Below are 21239 nucleotides of genomic sequence, written 5' to 3' on the forward strand. Positions count from 1 at the left end.
TCTCTACTTTTCCCTGTAACTCTTTCAAATAAATAAAATAAATCTTTAAAAAAGAGAAGAAATTAGCCATAGAAGTAATGTACCTCAACACAATGAAAGTCATATATGACAAACACACAACTAATATCATACTGAACAAGAGAAAATCAAAAGCTTTTCCGCTAAGATCTGCAAGATAAATATTCTCACTTTTACTACTTTTTATTTTTTATTTTTTTTGACAGGCAGAGTTAGACAGTGAGAGAGAGAGACAGAGAGAAAGGTCTTCCTTCTGTTGGTTCACCCCCCAAATGGCTGCTACGGCTGGCACACTGAGCCAATCCGAAGCCAGGAGCCAGGTGCTTCCTCCTGGTCTCCCATGCGGGTGCAGGGCCCAAGCACTTAGGCCATCCTCCACAGACTTCCTGGGCCACAGCAGAGAGCTAAACTGGAAGAGGAGCAACCAGGACAGAATCCAGCGCCCTAACCCGGACTAGAACCTGTGGTACTGGAGCTGCAGGTAGAGGATTAGCCAAGCACTTTCACTACTTGTAATCAACAAAACAGAAGTCTAAGCCAGAGCAGTTAAACAAAACAAAACAAACAAAAAAAAAAAATGGGGAAAAGCATCCAAATTGTGAAAGAGGAAGTCAAATTTTCCTTGTTTGTAGACAACATAATCTTGTATAAAGAAAACCCTAAAGACTCCTCAAAAACAAATAAAAACTTGTTGGAACTAATACAAGAATTCAGTATAAAGTTGTAAGATACAAAATCAACACACAAAAATCAGTAACTTCCTAAGGTAACAGCAAGCTACCTGAAAAAGAAGTTAAGAAAAAAAAATCCCAAAATTCCAAAAAAACTTAGGAAAAATCTAATCAAGGGGGTGAAAGATCACTCCAATGAAAACTACAAAACATTGATGAAAGAAAAAGGATATAAGAGTTATGCCATATTCACATATTATAAAATGTCTACACTACCCAAAGTGATCTACAGATTCAATGTAATCCCCATAAAAATACCAAAGTCATTTTTCACAGTTAGAAAATATAATCTTGAAATTCAAGTGGAACCACAAAAGAATGCAAATACCAAAGCAAACTTAAACCACAAACAACAAAGCAGGAGGCATCATACTAACAGACTTCAAAATGTACTATGAACTTAAGAGTAATCAAAACAGCACAGGAGTAGCACACAGACACAAAGGCCAATGGAACAGAACAGACAGCCTACACATTTACAGCCAACTGATATTTTTAAAGATTTATTTATTTATTTAACTTATTTGAAAGGCAGAGCAAAAGAGGTGGGGAGATCTTTCATCAACTGGTTCAATCCCTAAATGGCCATACGACAGTCAGTTCTTGGCCAGGCTGAAGCCAGGATCCTGGAACTCCATCCTGGTCTCCTACATGGGATGCAGGGGCCCACGCACTTGAGCCATCTTCTGCTGCCTTCCCAAGTGCATTAGAAGGGAGGTAGATCAGAAGCACAGTGACCTGTCCTCTTACCAGCACTCTGATATGGGATTCTGGTGTTACAAATGACAGCTTTATCCATTGCGCCCCAGCCAATGATTCTTAACAAAGGAACCAAGAACACACAATATGGAAAGGACAATCACTTCCAACAAATGCAGCTGGGAAAAATGGATATCCACATGCAGAAGAATGAACTAAACCCCTGTCACCAGTCATATATATCAACTCAAAATGCTCAATGTAAGACCCAGAACTATGGAAACTGCTAGAAGAAAACACAGGTAGAGGGCAGCGAGCCAGCACTGTAGTGCAGCGGTTCACTCCCAGGCACATCAGGGAGCCGGATCAGAAACGGTGCGGCCAGGACTTGAACCAGGACTCATTTGGGATGTCAGCATCACAGGCAGCGGCTTAAGCTGCTATGCCACAACACTGGACCCTGCTTCAGGAACCTGATCCCACTCGTCTAGAATTTCCATTCAAAGCTCTGCTCTTGTCTGCAGCTAATCTGTGTGAAACAGTTTGGAATCCATCAGCAGGAAGATCGTGCCATTTTAATTTCTCAGAACTGTGTAGGCTGAACCAATTGAGATGTCTGTGCTGTCGGTTCCTGTTTCTGGTGTCAATTATCAGTCCTCCTCAATTAGAGCACAAACAAGATTAATTCGTTTCCCTGCAAACTGATGTGGATCTCTGTCAGGGCCGGCATCTTCTTCAACATCATCTCATCCCTTCTTAAAATGAGTTGTCCATTTGCAAACTGCTGATTTCTTCGGAGCACTGGCCCCAGAAAGTTTTTGGAAAGCATCAGTGATGTTATGATTCTTCCACCCAAATTTCATCATCAATGTGATATTTGTTCTTGCTTCAAAAGGGGCTTTTTAAAAAAACTGAGGTCTCACTGTTCTTAGTGCCTCAGATTAGATCCTGTTCAGACAGATTATAACAAGTTACTGCAACTTGATTTGGGTACAATAAAATTTTTTGAAAAGCACGCAGTCTTTCATAACGCACTTCCATATACTCTTTGAAGACCCCTCGTACAGTTGAACTGAACAGCACATGACCAATCAACTGGATCTAATTGGCATTTACAGAACAATTCATCTAACATCACCACAACACACACTCTTTCCAAGTTCATATGGAATGCTCACCAACATAGACCACATTTTAATACATTAGAAGAGAAACCATACAAAGCTCTCAGATGACAAGGGACTTAAAGTAGAAATCAAGAAGAGAAACATATCTGGAAAGTCCCCAAATATTGAGAGATTATACAACACATGTATTTAAATAAGATATGAGTCAAAGAAGAACTCTCGAGATGAATTTAGAAATTTCTTGAACTGAAAAGACAACTTACTAAAATTTGTGGGATGCAGCAAAAGCAGTACCTGTGTGGGGCACTTGTAACACTGAATGGATATATTAGAAATAAAGAAACTTAAAATAAGCTTTTACCTTAGGAAACTAGAAAAAGAAGACCAAAGTAATTCCAAAATAATCAGAAGAAAAAGGGGGGAAAGAGCAGAAATCACTGAAACTGAAAAATAGGAAACAATTTTTTTAAAATCCAAAGAACCAAAAGCTTATTTAAAAAAAAAAAAAAAAGACTAGTAAAATTGGGGGCAACCATACAGCGAGTAAAGCTACCACCTGCAACGCTGGCTTCCCACAGGGGCGCAGGGTGGTGTCCAGCTACTCCACTTCCAATCCAACTCCTTGCTAATGGACTGGGAAAAGCAACAGAAGATGGCCCCAGTGATGGGGTTCCTGCCACCCACATGGCACAGCAGTGAAGCTTCTGGTTCCTGACTTCAGCCTGGCTCACATTAGCCACTGCGGCTATCTGGGGTATGAATCAGCAGATGGAAGCTCTCTCTTTTTCTGTCTCTCCCTCCCTCTCCGTAACTCTGACTTCAAAACAATTAAGTAAATACTTTTTAAAACTTAGTAAAAAATTTCAATTTTACTAAAAATGACAACCTCTAAACCTCTAGCTAGGATAATCAATGAAAAAGAGAAAACACAAATTACTAATATAAAAAATGTAAAGAGGGTCATTATTGCTACTTCAATGGATATCTAAAAGATACCAAAGGTTGGGGACGGTGCTGTGGCATAGCGGGTAAAGCTGTCGCCTTAAGTGCCAGCATCCCATATGGTCACCAGTTCAAGTCTCAGCTGCTCCACTTCCAGTCCAGATCTCTGCTATGGCCTGAGAAAGCAGTAAATGGCCCAAGTCCTTGGGTCCCTGCACCCATGTGGAAGACGTGGAAGAAGCTCCTGGCTTTGGATCTGCGCAGCTCCAGCCATTGCGGCCATCTAGGGAGTGAACCAGTGGATGGAAGACCTCTCTCTCTCTCTCTCTGCCTCTCCTTCTCTCTGTGTGTAACTCTGACTTTCAAATAAATAAATATTTAAAAAAAAAATACTAAAGGAATACTACAGATAATTCTATGCCTACAAATTCAAAAATTTAAATGATCTGAACAAATTTATTCAAAGACACAATCTACCTGGGCTGGCACTGTAGCATAGTAGGCTAAGCCTCCACATGTAGCTCTGGCATCCCATATGGGCGCCGGTTCCTGTCCTAGCTGATCCTCTTACAATCCAGCTCTCTGCTGTGGCTTGGGAAAATAGCAAAAGATGGCCCAAGTGCTTGGGTCCCTGCACCAGCATGGGAGATCCTGAAGAAGCTCCTGGCTCCTGGCTTCAGGTCAGCTCAGCTCCAGCCATTGCAGCCATTTGGGGAGTGAGCCAGCAGATGGAAGACCTTTCTCTCTGTCTCTCCCTCCCTCTGTCTGTAACTCTACCTTTCAAATAAACAAATAGAGCATTTTTAAAAAGACACAATCTACTAAAGCTCTCACAAATAGAAACAGGTATATATTTTCTAAAGAAAATGACTCATCAATCATTATCTAAGCACCAGCCCCAAATGTTTTCACCTGTGAACGCCACCAAACATTTAATGAAGAAGTGATACTACTCTCTCAAATCTTTTACAGATAAGAGAATCAGAAAACAGACTTCCTAACTCAGGCTACCAGGTTAACATCACCTAATATCAAAATCAAAGCTATTAAAAGGAAGAATACAAATATGTCTCATAACCACAGGTACATAGTTCCTCCACAAAATACCAGTAAAATTCAATCCCACAAAGTATAAAAATAATTATACATCACAACCAAGGGGAAGTTATCCCAGGTATGCCAAAATGGCTCAGAGAGACACCAACATGGTGGAATAGGGAAGTAGTTTACTGCGCTAGACTAGAAGAAGATAGTTTAAAAAAAAAAAAAGGGGGGCATGGAGAAAGTGCAATCTCAGGGAAGCGTTACAGAGAACACTGCAGAGGGAACTCCATGCAAATCCAAGGGACACTGGATCTACATGAGGGTGTGGATGCACACAACTCAGGACCCCGCAGCCGGGAGCCTCAGCACAAGCTTCGGAGAGTAAGGTGAGACCAGATTGCAACAGTCCAAGCCACTGGTGATGAAGCTGCAGGGAGAGTCTGGCGTGAGTCTGGCTTGGAGCCCTGTGGGGGACAGTACACCTACCAACCTAGAGGGAGAAAACAGGGGAAGGGGAGCACATTTCTCTCTCCCTGACCCCAGCACCAGTGTCTTGTAACTAGCCAAGAGGGATGGGCACCATTTTGGACATATGTCAAAGCTGGCCCAGCTGGTGTCCACACACCCAGCCAAGAGGATACAAAGGGGAAAGGAAGAAGTCAAATTATCTATTTCCAGATGATATGATCCTATACATAGTAGAACAAAAAGAATACACTAAAAGATTATTGGAACTTATAAGAGAGGTTGACAAAGTTGAAGAATACAAAATCAGCACACAAAAATCAATAGTCTTTGTATACACAAACAATGCCATGGCTGAGAAAGAACTTGTAAGGTCACTCCCATTCACAATAGCTGCAAAGAAAATTAAACACCTGGGGATAAGTTTAAACAAGGATGTCAAAGATCTCTACCAATGAAAATTATTTTATTTATTTATTTATTTTTTTGACAGGCAGAGTGGACAGTGAGAGAGAGACAAAGAGAAAGGTCTTCCTTTGCCGTTGGTTCAGCCCATGCACCACGCTGATCCGAAGGCAGGAGCCAGGACTTGGGCCATCCTCCACTGCACTCCCGGGGCATAGCAGAGAGCTGGTCTGGAAGAGGGGCAACCAGGACAGAATCCAGCGCCCCGACCGGGACTAGAACCCGGTGTGCCGGCACCCCAAGGCGGAGGATTAGCCTGTTGAGCCACAGTGCCGGCTCAACCAATGAAAATTATAAAACACTAAGGAAAGAAATACAAAACACAAAAAAAAAAAAAGGAAAAATTTTCCATTTTCAAGGTTTGGAAGAGTTAATATCATCAAAATGCCCATTCTATCCAAAGCAATTTACAGATTCAATGTAACCCCAATCAAAATATCAAAGACATAGATCTGGAAAAAAATACCCTAAAATTCATACAGAATTATAAGAGACCCCAAATAGCTAAAGGTATCCTAAACAATAAAAATAAATCTGTAGGCATCACAATACCTGATTTTAAGACATATTAAAGGGGCTGGCGCTGTGGTGTAGCGGGTAAAGCCTCCGCCTGCAGTGCCAGCATCCCATATGGGTGCTGGTTCAAGTCCTGGCTGCTCCTCTTCCAATCCAGCTCTCTGTTGTGGCCCATGCCCTTGTGCCCCTGCACCCACGTGGGAGACCCAGAAGAAGATCCTGGCTCCTGGCTTTGGATCAGCACAGCTCTGGCCTTTGCAGCCAATTGGGGAGTGAACCAGTAGATGGAAGATCTCTCTCTCTCTCTCTCTTTCTCCCTCTCTCCCTCTCTCCCTCTGCCTCTCCTTCTCTCTGTGTAACTCTTTCAAATAAATAAATAAATAAAACTTTAAAATAAGACATATTACAGGGCAGTTATAATCAAAACAGCTTGGTACTAGCACAAGTATAGACATGTCGATCAATGGAATAGACTAGAGGCCCCAGAAATTAATCCACTCATTTACAACCAATAATCTTTGACAAATGAGCTAAAAATCACTCCCTGGAGAATGGACAGTCTCTTCAACAAATGGTGTTAGGAAAATTGAATCTCTGCATGCAGTAGTATGAAACAAGATGCCTACCTTACACCCTATGCAAAAATTAACTCACAATGGATCAGGGATCTAAATCTAAGACCTGAAATCATCAAATTACTAGAGGAAAACATAGGGGAAACTCTGAAAGGCATTTTTATAGGCAAAGACTTCTAGGAAAAGACCCCAGAATCACAAGGCAATAGAGGCAAAAATAGACAAATGGGATTACATCAAAAAGCTTCTGCACAGCAAAGGAAATACTCAACAAAGAGGCAACTGCCAGAATGGGAGAAAAATTTTGAAATAATACATCTGATAAAGGGTTAATATCCAGGATATATAAAGAGCCCAAGAAACTCAACAACAAAACAAGCAACCTAGTTAAGAAATGAGCTGAGGGGTTTGGTGCTGTGGTGTAACAAGCAAAGCTGCCGCCAGCAGTGCCAGCATCCCATATGGGCGCCAGATTGAGTCCAGGCTGCTCCACTTCCAATCCAGCTCTCTGCTATGGCCTGGGAAAGCAGGAGAAGATGGCCCAAGTGGAAGATGGCCTGCGTGGAAGAAGCTCCTGGCTCCTGGCTTCAGATCAGCACAGTTCCAGCCATTGTGGCCAATTGAGGAGTGAACCAGTGGATGGAAGATCTCTCTCTCTTTCTCTCTCTCTCTCTCTGCCTCTCTGTCTCTCTGTCTCTCTTTCTCTCTCTGTGTTAACTCTGACTTTCAACTAAATAAATAAACCTTTAAAAAAATGGACTAAGGATATGAACAGGCATTTTTCAAAGGATGAAATACAAATAACCGGCTGGCGCCGCAGCTCACTAGGCTAATCCCCCACCTACAGCACTGGCACCCCAGGTTCTAGTCCCAGTTAGGGTGCCAGATTCTGTCCCGGTTGCTCTTCTTCCAGTCCAGCTCTCTGCTGTGGCCTGGGAGGGCAGTAGATGATCGCCCAAGTGCTTGGGCCCTGCACCCGCATGGGAGACCAGGAGGAAGCACCTGGCTCCTGGCTTCGGATGGGTGTAGCTCGCTGGTCGTAGCAGCCATTTGGGGGGTGAACCAAAGGAAGGAAGACCTTTCTCTCTCTCTCTCTCTCTCTCTCTCTCTCACTGTCTAACTCTGCCTATCAAAAAAAGACAGACAGAAAGAAGGAAGGAAGGACAGACAAGTAACCAACAGACACATGAAAAGATGCTCAGGATCACTAGCCATCAGAGAAATGCCAACACAGTGAGGTTTCTAATCCCAATTATAATACCAAGCATCCAAAAATCAAAAAATAACAAATGCTGATGAGCATGTGGGAAAAGAATACCTTAACATACTGTTGGTGGGAATGTAAACTAATACAACCATATGGAAGATAGTATGAAGATTCCTCAGAAATCTGAAAACAGATCTACCACATGATTCAGCTATTCCACTCCTGGAAATGAAATCAACAGCTGAAAGAGTTATCTGTACCCCCATATTCACTGTCACTCAAATCACAATAGCTAAGATATGGAATCAACTCAGATGTCCATCAACTGATGACTGGATAAATAAATTATGGTATATATACACTATGGAATACCACTTGGCTATAAAAAATGTAATGCTGTCTTTTGCAACAAAATGGGTACAACTACTAGAAACCATTATACTTAGTGAAATAGGCCAGTCCCCAAAAGACAGTTACTATATGTTTTCCCTGATCTGGGGTAACTAACGGAGTAACCAAAATATGATCTGTTGGAGTGAAATGGGAATAAAGTGGGATTGGGTGAGGGAGGAGGAAGAAGGATTGGAGCATGGGAGGGAAGGAGAGAAGGGTGGGAAGTATTGCCATGTTCCTAATCTGTATATATGAAATACTCGAATCTTCAGAAAGTAAAAAAAGCCAAACACAAAAAAGACAAATATTATGATTCAATTTATATGATGTACCTGAAACAACCAAATTCAAAGAAACAGAAAGTACGAGAGCATTTACCAGCAGCTGGAAGGAGTGAGGAATGCGGAGTTCTTATTAAACATAATTTCAGTTTGGGATAATGAAGAAGTTCCTGTTTAGAGAGTGGTGATAATTGCACGATGTGATTGTACTTAATGCTACTCCACTATATACCTTAAAATAACAAACTATATTATGTACATTTTATCACAATAAGTTAAACAAAAATTATAGCATTGCATGACAAAACCAAAAAGAGTCAAATAATTCTAAAACATGGCAAAAAGTCCTAGAGAAAAAGCAAGCATTTATACTCACACAAATATGAATAATTTGAGGAAGAAATATCAAAGACTGGAGACCCACTGATCTCAGTCACTGCCTGAACTGGTTCTGCAGCAGAGGGAGTACACTTAACCACCAGGGGTTCTAGGGTGAGGGAAAGTGGCTAAGGTCATAAAACGCTGCTAGATGTACAGGCACTCACGTGAGAAAAAAAATGACCCCTACCTTACTCCATACAAATTCCACATGGACTGAAGATTTCAATGGGAAGAGTAAATTCAATAAAGCATTTAAAACAGACAAGCAAGAGAGAACTTCTCCTCTTGGATTAAACAAAGATTTCTTAATCAGGACACCGAAAGTACTAACTATAATAGAAAAAACTGTGATAAAATGAACCTTGTTAAAATTAAAAATTTCTGTTCACCAGAAGGCATCACTAAGAGTGTGAAAAGGCCCCCACAGAGTGGGAAAAAAATTTTCATATATATAAAGAACTCTTACAAATCAATATTAGAAAGATAAGTTAATCTTAAATGAGGAAAAAAAAAAACTTGGAAAACACTTAACAAAAAGATTTCCAAATTGCCAAAAAACATATAAAAAAGTGTTCAAATGCATCAGTCATCAAGAAAACACAAATTTAAATCCTCTATATAGCAAATACTGTATCACATTTGTTAGAATGGCTAAAATGGAAAAGGATAGAAAAATAGCAAGCATTAGTAAAGATGGGATGCAACCATACCTCTCATACAAGGGTATTTCAAAAAGTTCATGGAGGGGCCGCCGCCTGCAACACCAGCACCTGTGAGCGCCAGTTTGAGTCCTGGCTGCTCCACTTCCAATCCAGCTCCCTGGTAATAGCCTGAGGAGGAGCAGAAGATGATCCAGGATGCTTGGGCCCCTGCACCCACGTGGAAGACTCAGAGGAAGCTCCTGGCTTCAGAGAGCACCAACTCCAGCCATTGTGGCCATAAGGGGAGCAGGCCAGGGGATGGAAGATTCTCCCTGTGTCTCTCCCTCTTTCTGTAAACTCTGGCTTTCAAATAAATAAGTAAATCTTTAAAAAAAAAAAAAAAAAAAAAAAAAAGGTTGGGGGGAGGCTGTGGCGTAGTAGGCTAAGCCTCTGTGTGCAGCTCTGGCATCCCATATGGGTGCCAGTTCAAGTCCCAGCTGCTCTTCTTCCAGTCCAACTCTCTTCTATGACCTAGGAAAGCAGCAGAAGATGGCCAAATGCTTGGGCCCCTGCACCCGCCTGGGAAACCCAGAAGAGGCTCCTGGCTTCAGATCAGCCCAGCTCCAGCCACTGCAGTCATCTGGGGGAGTGAACCAGTGGATAGAAGATCTCTCTGTCTTTCCTTCTCTGCCTCTCAAATAAATAAATAAAATCTGTAAAATAAATAAACAGTTCATGGAAAATGGAATTAAAAGTCATTATGGCGCAAAAACTATTTTGAAATTCATGAGGTTGTCGCATAACATTCATTTTCCATGTACTTTTTTAAGGGACCTCAGACCGTGGTCCTTCAAACTGGCAGAAATGCAAACTGGTACAACCACTTTGAAAACTATATAAAAGTAATTATTAAGGGGCTGACTTGTGATACAACAGGTTAAGCTGCCACCTGCAGTGCTGGCATTCCATATGGTCACCAGTTCAAGTCCTGGCTGCTCCACTTACAATCCAACTTCCTGCTAAGAAACCTAGAAGAGCAGTGGAAAATCTCCCAAGTACTTGGGCCCCTGTTCCCCCATGGGAGACCCAGATGGAGTTCTAGGCTCCTGGCTTCAGCCTGGTCCAGCCACAGCCATTGCGCCTATTTAGGGAGTGAACCAATGCATGGAAGATCTCTCTCTCTCTCTCTCTCTCTCTCTCTGCCTTTCAAATAAATAAATCCATCTTTAGAAAAAGATGAATAAATGCATACCCTCTAAATGAGCAATTCCATTCTTGGGTTTAAATCCAATAGAAATGTACACACACATATTCATTAAAAGACATATCCAAAATATTCATATCCAAAACCTAGAAACTACTTAAGTGCCCATGAGCAGTAAAGTGGAAAAATAAACTGTACTATAGTCATTTGACCACAGCACTGAGAATGAATTATAACCTCACACAATATGTGAAAGCTCACATTGCTGAGTGAAACCAGAGCAAATGAATGCATGCTGTAAGAGTCCATTAATACAAAATTCAAAGCTAAGCAAACAGTTGTTAGAAGTCAAGGCAATGGTTACTCTTAGCAGAGCCCAGAGTACCTGCTAACTCCAAGACGCTGGTAAAATTAATTTTTTTAGTTAATTGATTAAAGGTCAGAGAGACACAAAACAGAGAGAAATATTCTGTTTGCTGGTTTACTGGCCAAATGTCTGCAACAGCTAAGACCAGGCCAGGCTGAAGCCAGGAGCAGGGATCTTCATCTGAGTCTCCCATGTGATTGACAGGGACTCAGGTACACATTAGCAGGAAGCTGCACTCAGAAGCAGAACCAGGGCTCCAAGCCAGACACTCTGACATAGAACTCAGGTGTCCCCGTGCTGTCTTAACCACTGTGCCAAATGTCTAATCCAAATTCATTTCTTAATGTAAATTCAAGAGTACATAGGTTAGAGCTGGTGCTGTGGTGCAGCAGGTTAACACCCTGGTCTGAAGCGCCAGCATCCCATATAGGCGCCGGTTCAAGACCCAGATGCCCCACTCCGATCCAGCTCTCTGCTATAGCCTGGGAAAGCAGTACAAGATGGCCCAAGTCCTTGGGCCCCTGCACCGGCATGGGAGACCTGGAAGAAGCTGCTGGATCCTGGATTCGGATCAGCACAGCTCCAGCCGTTGCGGCCAATTGGGGAGTGAACCATTGGATGGAAGACCTCCCTCTCTCCCTCTCTCTCTCTCTCTCTCTCTCTCTCTCTCTCTCTCCTCTCTCTGTGTAACTCTTTCAAATAAATAAATAAATCTTTAACAACAAAAAAAAAAGGGTACATAGGGGGCCAGCGCTGTGGCATAGTGGGTAAAGCTGCCACCTGCTGCAGTGCCAGCATCCCATATGGGCACCAGTGCGAGTCCCAAGTTCTCCTTTTCCGATCCAGCTCTCTGCTATGGCCTGGGAAAGCAGCAGAAGATGGCCCAAGTACTTGGGCCCCTGCACCTACATGGGAGACCAGGAAGAAGCTCCTGGCTTCAGATCAGCCCAGCTCTGGCCGTTGCAGCCAATTGAGTGAATCAGCAGATGGAAGACCTCTCTCTCTCTCTCTCTCTCTCTCTCTCTCTCTCTCTCTCCCTCTTCCTCTCCCTCTGCCTCTCCTTCTATGTGTAACTCTGATTTAAAGTAAATAAAAGCAAATAAATAAACTTTTTTTTTTGACAGAGTTAGACAGTGAGAGAGAGAGAGAGAGACAGAGAGAAAGATCTTCCTTCCGTTGGTTCACTCCCCAAATGGCCACTACGGCTGGCTCTGCACTGATCCGAAGCCAGGAGCCAGGTGCTTCCTCCTGGTCTCCCATGTGGGTGCAGGGCCCAAGCACTTGGGCCATCCTCCACTGCCCTCCCTGGCCACAGCAGAGAGCTGGACTGGAAGAGGAGCAACCGGGACTAGAACCGGTGCCCATATGGGATGCCGGTGCCACAGGAGGAGGATTAACCAAGTGAGCCACGGCGTTGGCTCAATAAATTAATCTTTAAAAAAAAAAAAGGAGTACATAAGTGTGTTACGTATGAAATGCTTGAAAAGGTATATATGTAAAATGCACCATGCTGTATCGAATCCACTCGCTCAAATTCCACAAGCTCTGATCTACATCTCCAAGGTGAGTCTCAGCAAAGCGATTCTCAATTTCCACCGTCAATAACTACACAAATTGGGCAATTCTAAACCAGACTTTACCTCGGACCACGAGTGTGCATGAATCCGAGTAGCTAGTTAAAACGGGGAGAAGCGCCAGTGCCAAAATGATGGGTTACACACTTAGGAAAGCACAAATAAACAAACCCAATATACGGTACGTAGTGCACCGTGAAAAGGCCAACATCCGAGCAGATCCTTTAAAGTCAAGTCCGCTTCCCGACGCCGACCAGCAGATGAAACACGGACCCACAAAAGATGACTTCCTTAAGAAGCTGACGGGCTTTTGCTCGCATCCTCCCATGAATAACCGGTCTTTTCAACCCAAACGGGAAGGTGTCGGGAGCTGGAGGGAGAAGGGCGAATGGAGGCTGGGTGCCGCGAGGGCAGCAGGTGTGAACCGGGACAGGGCAGCCAACCGGGCCCCTAACAGCCCAGAGAGAAGGGGAGCGGCCGGCCAGCACCGCGGAGCGCGCGGACCAGGGGCCACCCCTGCGCGTGCACCTGCCCACCTGGGCCGGCCGGCGAGCGTGGGCACGCGGACCAGGGGCCACCCCTGCGCGTGCCCTGCCCACCTGGGCCGGCCCGCGAGCGTGGGCACGCGGACCAGGGGCCACCCCTGCGCGTGCACCTGCCCACCTGGGCCGGCCCGCGAGCGTGGGCACGCGGACCAGGGGCCACCCCTGCGCGTGCACCTGCCCACCTGGGCCGGCCCGCGAGCGTGGGCACGCGGACCAGGGGCCACCCCTGCGCGTGCACCTGCCCACCTGGGCCGGCCCGCGAGCGTGGGCACGCAGACCAGGGGCCACCCCTGCGCGTGCACCTGCCCACCTGGGCCGGCCCGCGAGCGTGGGCACGCGGACCAGGGGCCACCCCTGCGCGTGCACCTGCCCACCTGGGCCGGCCGGCACCGTGGACCGCGCGGACCAGGGGCCACCCCTGCGCGTGCCCCTGCCCACCTGGGCCGGCCCGCGAGCGTGGGCACGCGCACCGGCGGGGCCACCGTCCCCAGCTCGACGGTCCGATGCCCCCAGCACGACCGAGAGGAAAGGCCGGGGTGGGTGGCGGAGTGCTCGCCGCCAAGGTGGACGCTGACCCCCGGCCCCCGGCCGTGGGGAGGGGAGGGGCACGACTCATCCGCGCGGATCGCCCGCTCCAGCCCCGCGCGTGGGGGCGGGAAGCGGCGCAGGTGGCGGTGGCGAGGCCGCCGCGGGGGCTCCGGAGGGGCCGGAGGTGGGAGAGGCGGCGGACCCGAGGGCGGTGGGGGCGCAGGGGGGGGCGCAGGGGCGGGGCGGGGGGCCCCGCGCACGCACCGTGGACTCCCGCACTTGGCTGTGGAAGTGCCGCTCCCGCGCCGACACCTCGTCCTGCCCTTCCATCCTCCTTCATGCCCGCAGCCGCGCCGCCCGCGTCCTCGCGCTCCGCCGCACCATCGCCCGCCGCCGGCCGCGGGGTTCGGACGCGGGCGCCGGGGGCTGGGAGTGGGGGGTCTGGGACCCGAGGGGCCCCCGAGAGCAGCCCAGGGAGAAGGGACCGCGACGCAGACCGCCGCCTCAGGCTCCGCGGCTCCGGCTGAGGGCGGGCGGGCACCACGGCCGGGGGCGGGGCCGGGGCGGGGCCGGGGCGGGGCCTAGTGCGTCAGTCGGAAGGCGCCGACACGTCAGAGATGCGCGCCTCGGCGTCCGCGGCACCCGAGGCCGCGGGACCGCCGGCGCGGCGGAGGCGGGGCGAGACGCGGCGCCGAGGGGGCGGCTTCTGGGTGCTGGCCACGCCACGGAGGACGGAGGCGCGCGGGGATGCCGCTGGATGCGGGGGCGCGGGCTGTCCCCTCTCCCCGCCCGGCCCGGCCCGGCGGGGTCTCGGTCTTCCTGTGGCCCGCAGCGTTTAATTTACTTTTTATTTATTTAATTTAATTTATTTTATTTATTTAGTTCGTTGACTGCAGCTTCCTGGTGCCGCTCCGCCCGTGCTCGGTGGTCGTTGCACTCCGCGCGCAGCCTGGGGGACCGCGACCGAGGGGAGCGGGGTGGGGTCTCCGCGGACACCTGCTCCGAGGAGGGGGCGCCCCGGAAAGCCGACGTGCGGAAACCCGGCTTCTCTGGATCTGCTAGGGGCCCGGGCTGCCCAACCTGGGAAACGCAGATAACCTTGAACGGGAGGCCCCTCCCCATCTGGAGGGTAGCTGTTACGGGGTCGCTTTTATGGCCGTTTGTAGCTAGCACCGCCAGCTGTGCCGAGCACCATAATTCACTCCCTTTCCGCATTACCTGTGTTTTGTTAAATTTTGAATTTAAAGGAATGTTTATAGTTCTACGTTTGGACTTATTTGTCTATACGGAAGTCATTTAAATTGTTGTTGGTTGTGGGGTTTTTTTTGTTTTGTTTTTTTGGTTTTTTTTTTGGTGTCTCAGAATTCTTCAGAAGTGAGGAAATCGACAGATTGCTTTCAAATGTCATTTCGGCTTTTATGACTATAAATTTAAACGTTTATGAAGTTGCCATACTGTTCTTCAAAGATAATTAAGTGTTTATTAATTTAGATTTTGCAGTTTGTCTTTGATGCATTATACCTGAAAACTGTGGTGTGTGAGTGAGCTGAGACTTGGGGACCAGGAGTTTTGAATGTGCCCTTGCTGCCATAAGCTGATAATAAAAATACTTTTAAAACCTTCCACCTGGTTAAATTCAATGTTTACCCTTAATTTTTTTTAATGTCTCGACACTGACAAACAGGTATCCCAGGCTGGACACCCACATTCTAGAGCTGGGTTAGGTATCTGCCTGAACTGACCTGGATAATTTCTGGGTTAATCTTTCCAAATCAGATCAGGTTTTAAGGTGTGTGGTGTTTAGACACATAAGCCAGAAAGTAGATGCATAAAGTATTTGAGATCAACTTAACGCCCCAGCCACCTCGGCCTGTCCATTCTCTTAGTCAGTAGTCTATAGGCATTTATCACCTTCTGCCTTAGTAGTTTTCCTGTCTTTGGTACTTGCAACTCTCAACGCAGGGTAGTCGACTTCAAAAACGGAGAGACTCACCACTTCCTATCAGCTCACCCTCTGCCATCTAGCTTTGCCCTTCATCTCATCAGGAAGTTGTCTATTTCCAGACCCCTTGGGCCTGGCTAACAACTTTGGGATCCTTCCAGTGGCTACCATGTAAATACATGTGAGCCACAGCCATGCTGGAAGTGGGTAGGTAACCCAGTCACTTCCGTCACCCCGACTAACACCCTGTCTCCCACATCCTGGACATAATTCTCCTGTGAGACTGAGTGTAAGGTCTTCGGCTATTACTCTGGGAGAGGGCAGCTGCCACCATGTTCTGTTGACAGCTGTGACATCTGACTTGTTCTGGAACTGGCCTGAAGGTAAGGGTAAAGCAGGGGGACTCACTGCATACACTCAGAGCCTGGTGACTCGGACCAGGGTGCAAACGATAGAAATGGTCAGTGGTAGTCAGATTCTGGGAGAGCCAATGAGACTTCTTCACGTGGTATGTGACCAGAAAGAGAAAGAACAGCAGAGCTCCAAGGCATTTGGCCTCCACAATTAGGACAGAGTTTGCATCACCTAAGAAGGGAAAGGTTTTGGGTAGTCCGAGTTGGGGAAAATGACCCAGAATTCCTGAAATGTGATAACTCCTGGCCACCAAAACATGCTTTATAGAGAGTTTCACTTCATTTCAAAAGAGTATGACTGGCAATAAACTTTAAAAGTTGTTGCATCTCATTAATTCAAAGGATGTACAAATCGAAACCTAAATGAAGCTTGTTTTCACATTCCCCAAATGTGGAAATTTTAGTCTGACAATATTGAGTGTTGGCAAGAAAGAGGAGCAGTGGGAATTCTCCTGGGTGAGTGGGGACGGACGGACACAGTGTCTCTGGAGGATGAGTGGCATTGCTCGGTAAACCTGAAGATGAACAGCCAGCAAGTGCACTGCTACCCGTGTAGCCTGGAGAACCCAGGATGTGTACACTAGGTCCCATTTATGCAAAGCAGTGTACTATTTCAGAAATATAAACATGTAGTGAAACTATGAAGAAAAGCAAGAGAATGAAAACCCCACCCTGGGAGTTGTTATGGATTGAACAGAACTTAGCTCCCCAAACTCATGGAGACATTTCAACCGCAGTCTTATTGATTGATGATTGAGGATAGAGACTTGATCTAATTATGGAGACTAGCCGGCTAGGTGGGCCCGGTGGGAGGTCTTTAGGTCATTTAAGGTAGTTAGATAAGCCAGGCATGCTTCCTGTGTGTCAGCCTGCTTCCTGCTCATCATGTGACCATTCCTCTGCCCTTGCCAGCTTCCACCAGACACCAGACTGAGCTGTGAGCCATGATAAACCTTTTCCTTCCCAAAAAGCTCCTCTCGGGTATTTGAAAGTAACCAAAAGCTACAGGAGGCCAGAGAGGGGATTGGTGAGAAGCATTACAGGGCTACAGACAATGATGGTGCTTTCTTTCTGAAACTGGTGGAGGGTGGTTCACAACTCTTTGTTGTATTATTTTTCTTTATATCATATGCATTATACGTATAATGCATAAACTGTATTTAATATTTAATAAAGCAATTTTTTAAGAAGAACCACTGTCTGGTAGTCTAAAACAGTGGGTTCTCTGCGTTATGTAACCCCTTGTTACAGGGAGCATCTTAGAATGGAATAAATACTAAAGCAAGGATTCTATAAACGAGGTTCCAGTTCTGCCAAGAATTGGCTGTGTGACTTTCCGGGCCTCAGTTAAAGTGATCATGCCTAAATATTCCAGCATGAAGGTTCTGTTTGTGGTCTTAAAAGTCTATCTGGGGCCGGCGCCGTAGCTTAATAGGCTAATCCTCCACCTTGCGGCGCCGGCACACCAGGTTCTAGTCCCAGTTGGGGCGCCGGATTCTATCCCGGTTGCCCCTCTTCCAGGCCAGCTCTCTGCTATGGCCCGGGAAGGCAGTGGAGGATGGCCCAAGTCCTTAGGCGCTGCACCCGTATGGGAGACCAGGAGAAGCACCTGGCTCCTGGCTTCGGATCAGCGAGATACGCTGGCCGCAGCGGCCATTGGAGGGTGAACCAACGGCAAAAAGGAAGACCTTTGTCTCTGTCTCTCTCTCTCTCACTATCCACTCTGCCTGTCAAAAAAAAAAAAGTCTACCTGGAGACTTTCTGTGCAGATTCACATTTCTCTTGGAGTTGTCAGAGTTAGATGGGAAGAGGATGACAATGGGCATCAAGTGTTTAGCACCAAACTCAAAAGGCAGGCAAATTCCACATTTCCCCTGACATCCTACACCCCAGCCATCAGCAGGTTATTATTGACTGTCCCACCTAAGTAGATCTTCAAGCCAAGTGCTTCCCCGGACCTCACTGCGACTCTCCAGGTCCAAGTCACCTCATCTTCAAGTGGCCTCTGGGCTGGTCTCCCAGCATCCCCTCAGCCCCCTCAACGTCTCCTCTCACCACAAATCGATCCCAATTAATAAGCACACAAATCAGATGTGCCCTAAACATACACAGATAACCATCTAACTTAGATGCAAACACTAATCTCTAACCAGGACCACCAGGGACCCCAGACCCTATCCCTGTGTACCTTTCCAACCTTATCTTTCACGGTCCACACTGCCTTTGTACCCACCATGGCCTCTGCCCAGGATGGCACCCATCACAACTGCCTCCCTCTCACCTAATTCACAGTCAAAGATTATCCCTTAGGCCATTCGAGACTCTGAAGCTACAGGAGCACCTGAACTCAACCCAAACATGCTCACTTCCTCTTCTTTCCTTTTCTTCAAAACAAGTCCATCAAAACTATATATGGGTTTGTTTTCTGTCTTCCAAGTCTAGACATGTCAAGGACTTTATCTTGTTTGCTGGTTTTCTAATACCAAACACATTACAGTGCCTAGCACATGATAGGAGCTCAATAAGTCTTCATTGGATAAAATTCAATATATGAATGAGACAGAGATAGGGTAATAGAGACCTAAGTTTTGTGGAATAATGACTATGTTCCAGGTTCTTCACATACTTTATTCAACTTAACCATCACAATAATTTTATGAAGTAGTGATGTTCACTCTGTATTCTATTGAAGCCATTGGGGCCAATAGAATTGAAGCACCTGACCTGGTTTATATAGTCTAGATTTGAACCTAAGGTGCTAGCTGCTTGCAACGCTGGCATCCCATATTAGAGTGCCTATTTGAGTCCTGGCTGCTCCACCTCTGATCCAGCTCTCTGCTGATGTACCTGGGAAAGCAACAGAAAACAGTCGAGTACTTGGGCCCCTCGCACTGACGTGGGAGATGCATATGAAGTTCTGGGCTCCTGTCCTCAGCCTGGATCAGCCCTAGATGTTGGAGCCATTTGGGGAATGAACCAGCAGATAGAAGATTCTCTCTCTCTCTCCCTCTCTCTCTCTCTCTTTCTTTCTCTCTTTCTCTTTCTCTCTCTCTCCCCTCCTCTATTACTCTGCCTTTCAAATAAATAATAACTTAAAAAAAAAAGAGCATAGGGGCTGGCACTGTGGCGTAGCAAGAAAAGCCGCCGCCTGCAGTGCCGGCATCCCATATAGGTACCAGTTCAAGTCCTGGCTGCTCCACTTCCTATACAACTCTCTGCTATGGCCTGAGAAAGCAGTGGAGGATGGCCGAAGTCCTTGGGCCCCCACACTCACGTAGGAGACTAGAAGAAGCTCCTGGGCTCCTGGCTGGAAGACCTCTCTCTCTGCCTCTACCTCTCTGTAACTCTTTCAAATAAATAAGTAAATCTTTAATAAAATAAAATAGAGTATAAATCCATCTGAACCATTAATACCTGCTCTTTTTTAAAGATTTATTTATTTATTTGAAAGGCAGAGAGAGAGAGGTCTTCCATCTGCTGGTTTACTCCCCCAAATAGCCACAATGGCTGGAGCTGGACTGATCCAAAACCAGGTGCCAGGAACTCCCTCCAGGTCTACTATGTGGGCGCAGGGGCCCAAGGACTTGGGCCATCTTCCACTGTTTTCCCAGGCCACAGCAGAGAGCTAGATTGGAAGTGGAGCAGCAGGGGCTGGTGCTGTGGCGTAGCAGGTAAAGCTGCCACCTGCAGTGCCAGAATCCCATATGGGCACCAGTTCGGGTCCCAAGTGCTCCACTTCTGGTGCAGCTCACTGCTATGGCCTGGGAAAGCAGTAGAAGATGGCCCAAGTCCTTGGGCCCCTGCACCTATGTGGGAGACCTGGAAGAGGATCCTGGCTCCTGGCTTCAGATTGGCACAGCTCTGGCCATTGCAACCAACTGGGGAGTGAACCAGCAGAATGGAACACCTCTCTCTCTCTCTCTCTCTCTCTCTCTCTCTGCTTCTCCTTCTCTCTCTAACTCTGACTTTCAAATAAATAAATAAATCATAATCTTAAAAAAAAAAACAAGGATGTGGAGCAGCCCAGACTAGAACCGGCGCCCATATGGGATGCCAGCACTGCAGGCAACATCTAACTCACTACGCCAAGTGCTGGTCCCAATACCTGCTCTTATAGTAGCATTATTCCTTGCCATGCAATAAAAGCAAAACCTTGCATCACCACCTGTGACGCCTCGTAAAACTCCTGGGACCCTCTCTTGGAGATTCTACCCTCCCTAGTCACCCACCTCTTCTTCTGTACTCATCAGCGTCCTTGAATATGTGCTTGAGTGTGTGCCGAAGCACATGAATGAGAGCAAACTCTTCTCTCTCTCTCTCTCTCTGTCCCTTCAGCTCCAAGAATAACATATTATGGCTTTCCAGAGAAACAACCAATAAGGGTGTGTGTATTTATACACATATGGTTGAGAGAGTGAGACTGAGAGCGAGAGCGAGAGCAAGAGAGAAATTTGTTGCACAAAATTGGCTCACATAATTAGGGAGGATGACAAACCCCAAGCTCTGCAGCTGGCAAACTGGAGACCCAGGAGAGTTGGTGTAAGTTTCAGACCAAAAGCAGGCAGGTTCAGTACCCAGTAAGAGCTATTCCTTCAGTTTCAGGAGAAACTGCCTCCAAAGGCAGGAGAAAAAAAACAACAACAATGTCCCAGCTGAAGCAGCTAGGCAGTAAGAGTTCCTCAACAACTCATGGGAGGGTCAACTCTTACAGTCATCCAAATGATTGGATGAGGCCCATGCACATCAGAGAGGGCTATCTGTTTAACTCAATCCACCGATTCAAATATTAATCTCATCCAAAAAGCACCCTCATAAATACACCCAGAATAATATTAGACCAACTATTGGGCACCTTGTGATTCCATCACAAGTAGAAATTTCTGTTTTACTCCACATTTTTTTAAAGATTTATTTATTTATTTGAAAATCAAAGTTACAGAGAGGCAGAGGAAGATTGAGAGAGAGAGGTCTTCCATCTGCTGGATCACTCCCTAGATGGCCACAGTGGCTGGAGCTGCACCAATCTGAAGCCAGGAGCTTCTTCCTGGTCAGTCCAGATCTTTGTTTCTGGCACTATTCTCCAAAAAGACCAGCAAGGCTCCTTGGAGAAAATGCTGATTCGACGACTGGGGCAGAGAATGTACAAGATGAGTCTGGAGCATCCTGTAGCACCAGAAAATA

General features: G+C 46.5%; 1 protein-coding gene across 1 annotated transcript in view; it reads right to left on the reverse strand.

Annotated features, from left to right (window-relative positions):
- Nucleotides 1–14192, reverse strand: part of LMBR1 (limb development membrane protein 1) — a 171310-nt gene extending 157118 nt beyond the window's left edge. The window contains exon 1 of the mRNA XM_062192925.1: nt 13968–14192. Coding sequence (XP_062048909.1) covers nt 13968–14033 — 66 coding nt within the window. The 5' untranslated portion in view covers nt 14034–14192. The remainder of the gene's footprint in view (nt 1–13967) is intronic.
- Nucleotides 14193–21239: the final 7047 nt, after the last annotated feature.

The sequence above is a fragment of the Lepus europaeus genome, chromosome 5, assembly GCF_033115175.1.
Source record: "Lepus europaeus isolate LE1 chromosome 5, mLepTim1.pri, whole genome shotgun sequence".
In the NCBI taxonomy this organism is placed as follows: Eukaryota; Metazoa; Chordata; class Mammalia; order Lagomorpha; family Leporidae; genus Lepus; species Lepus europaeus.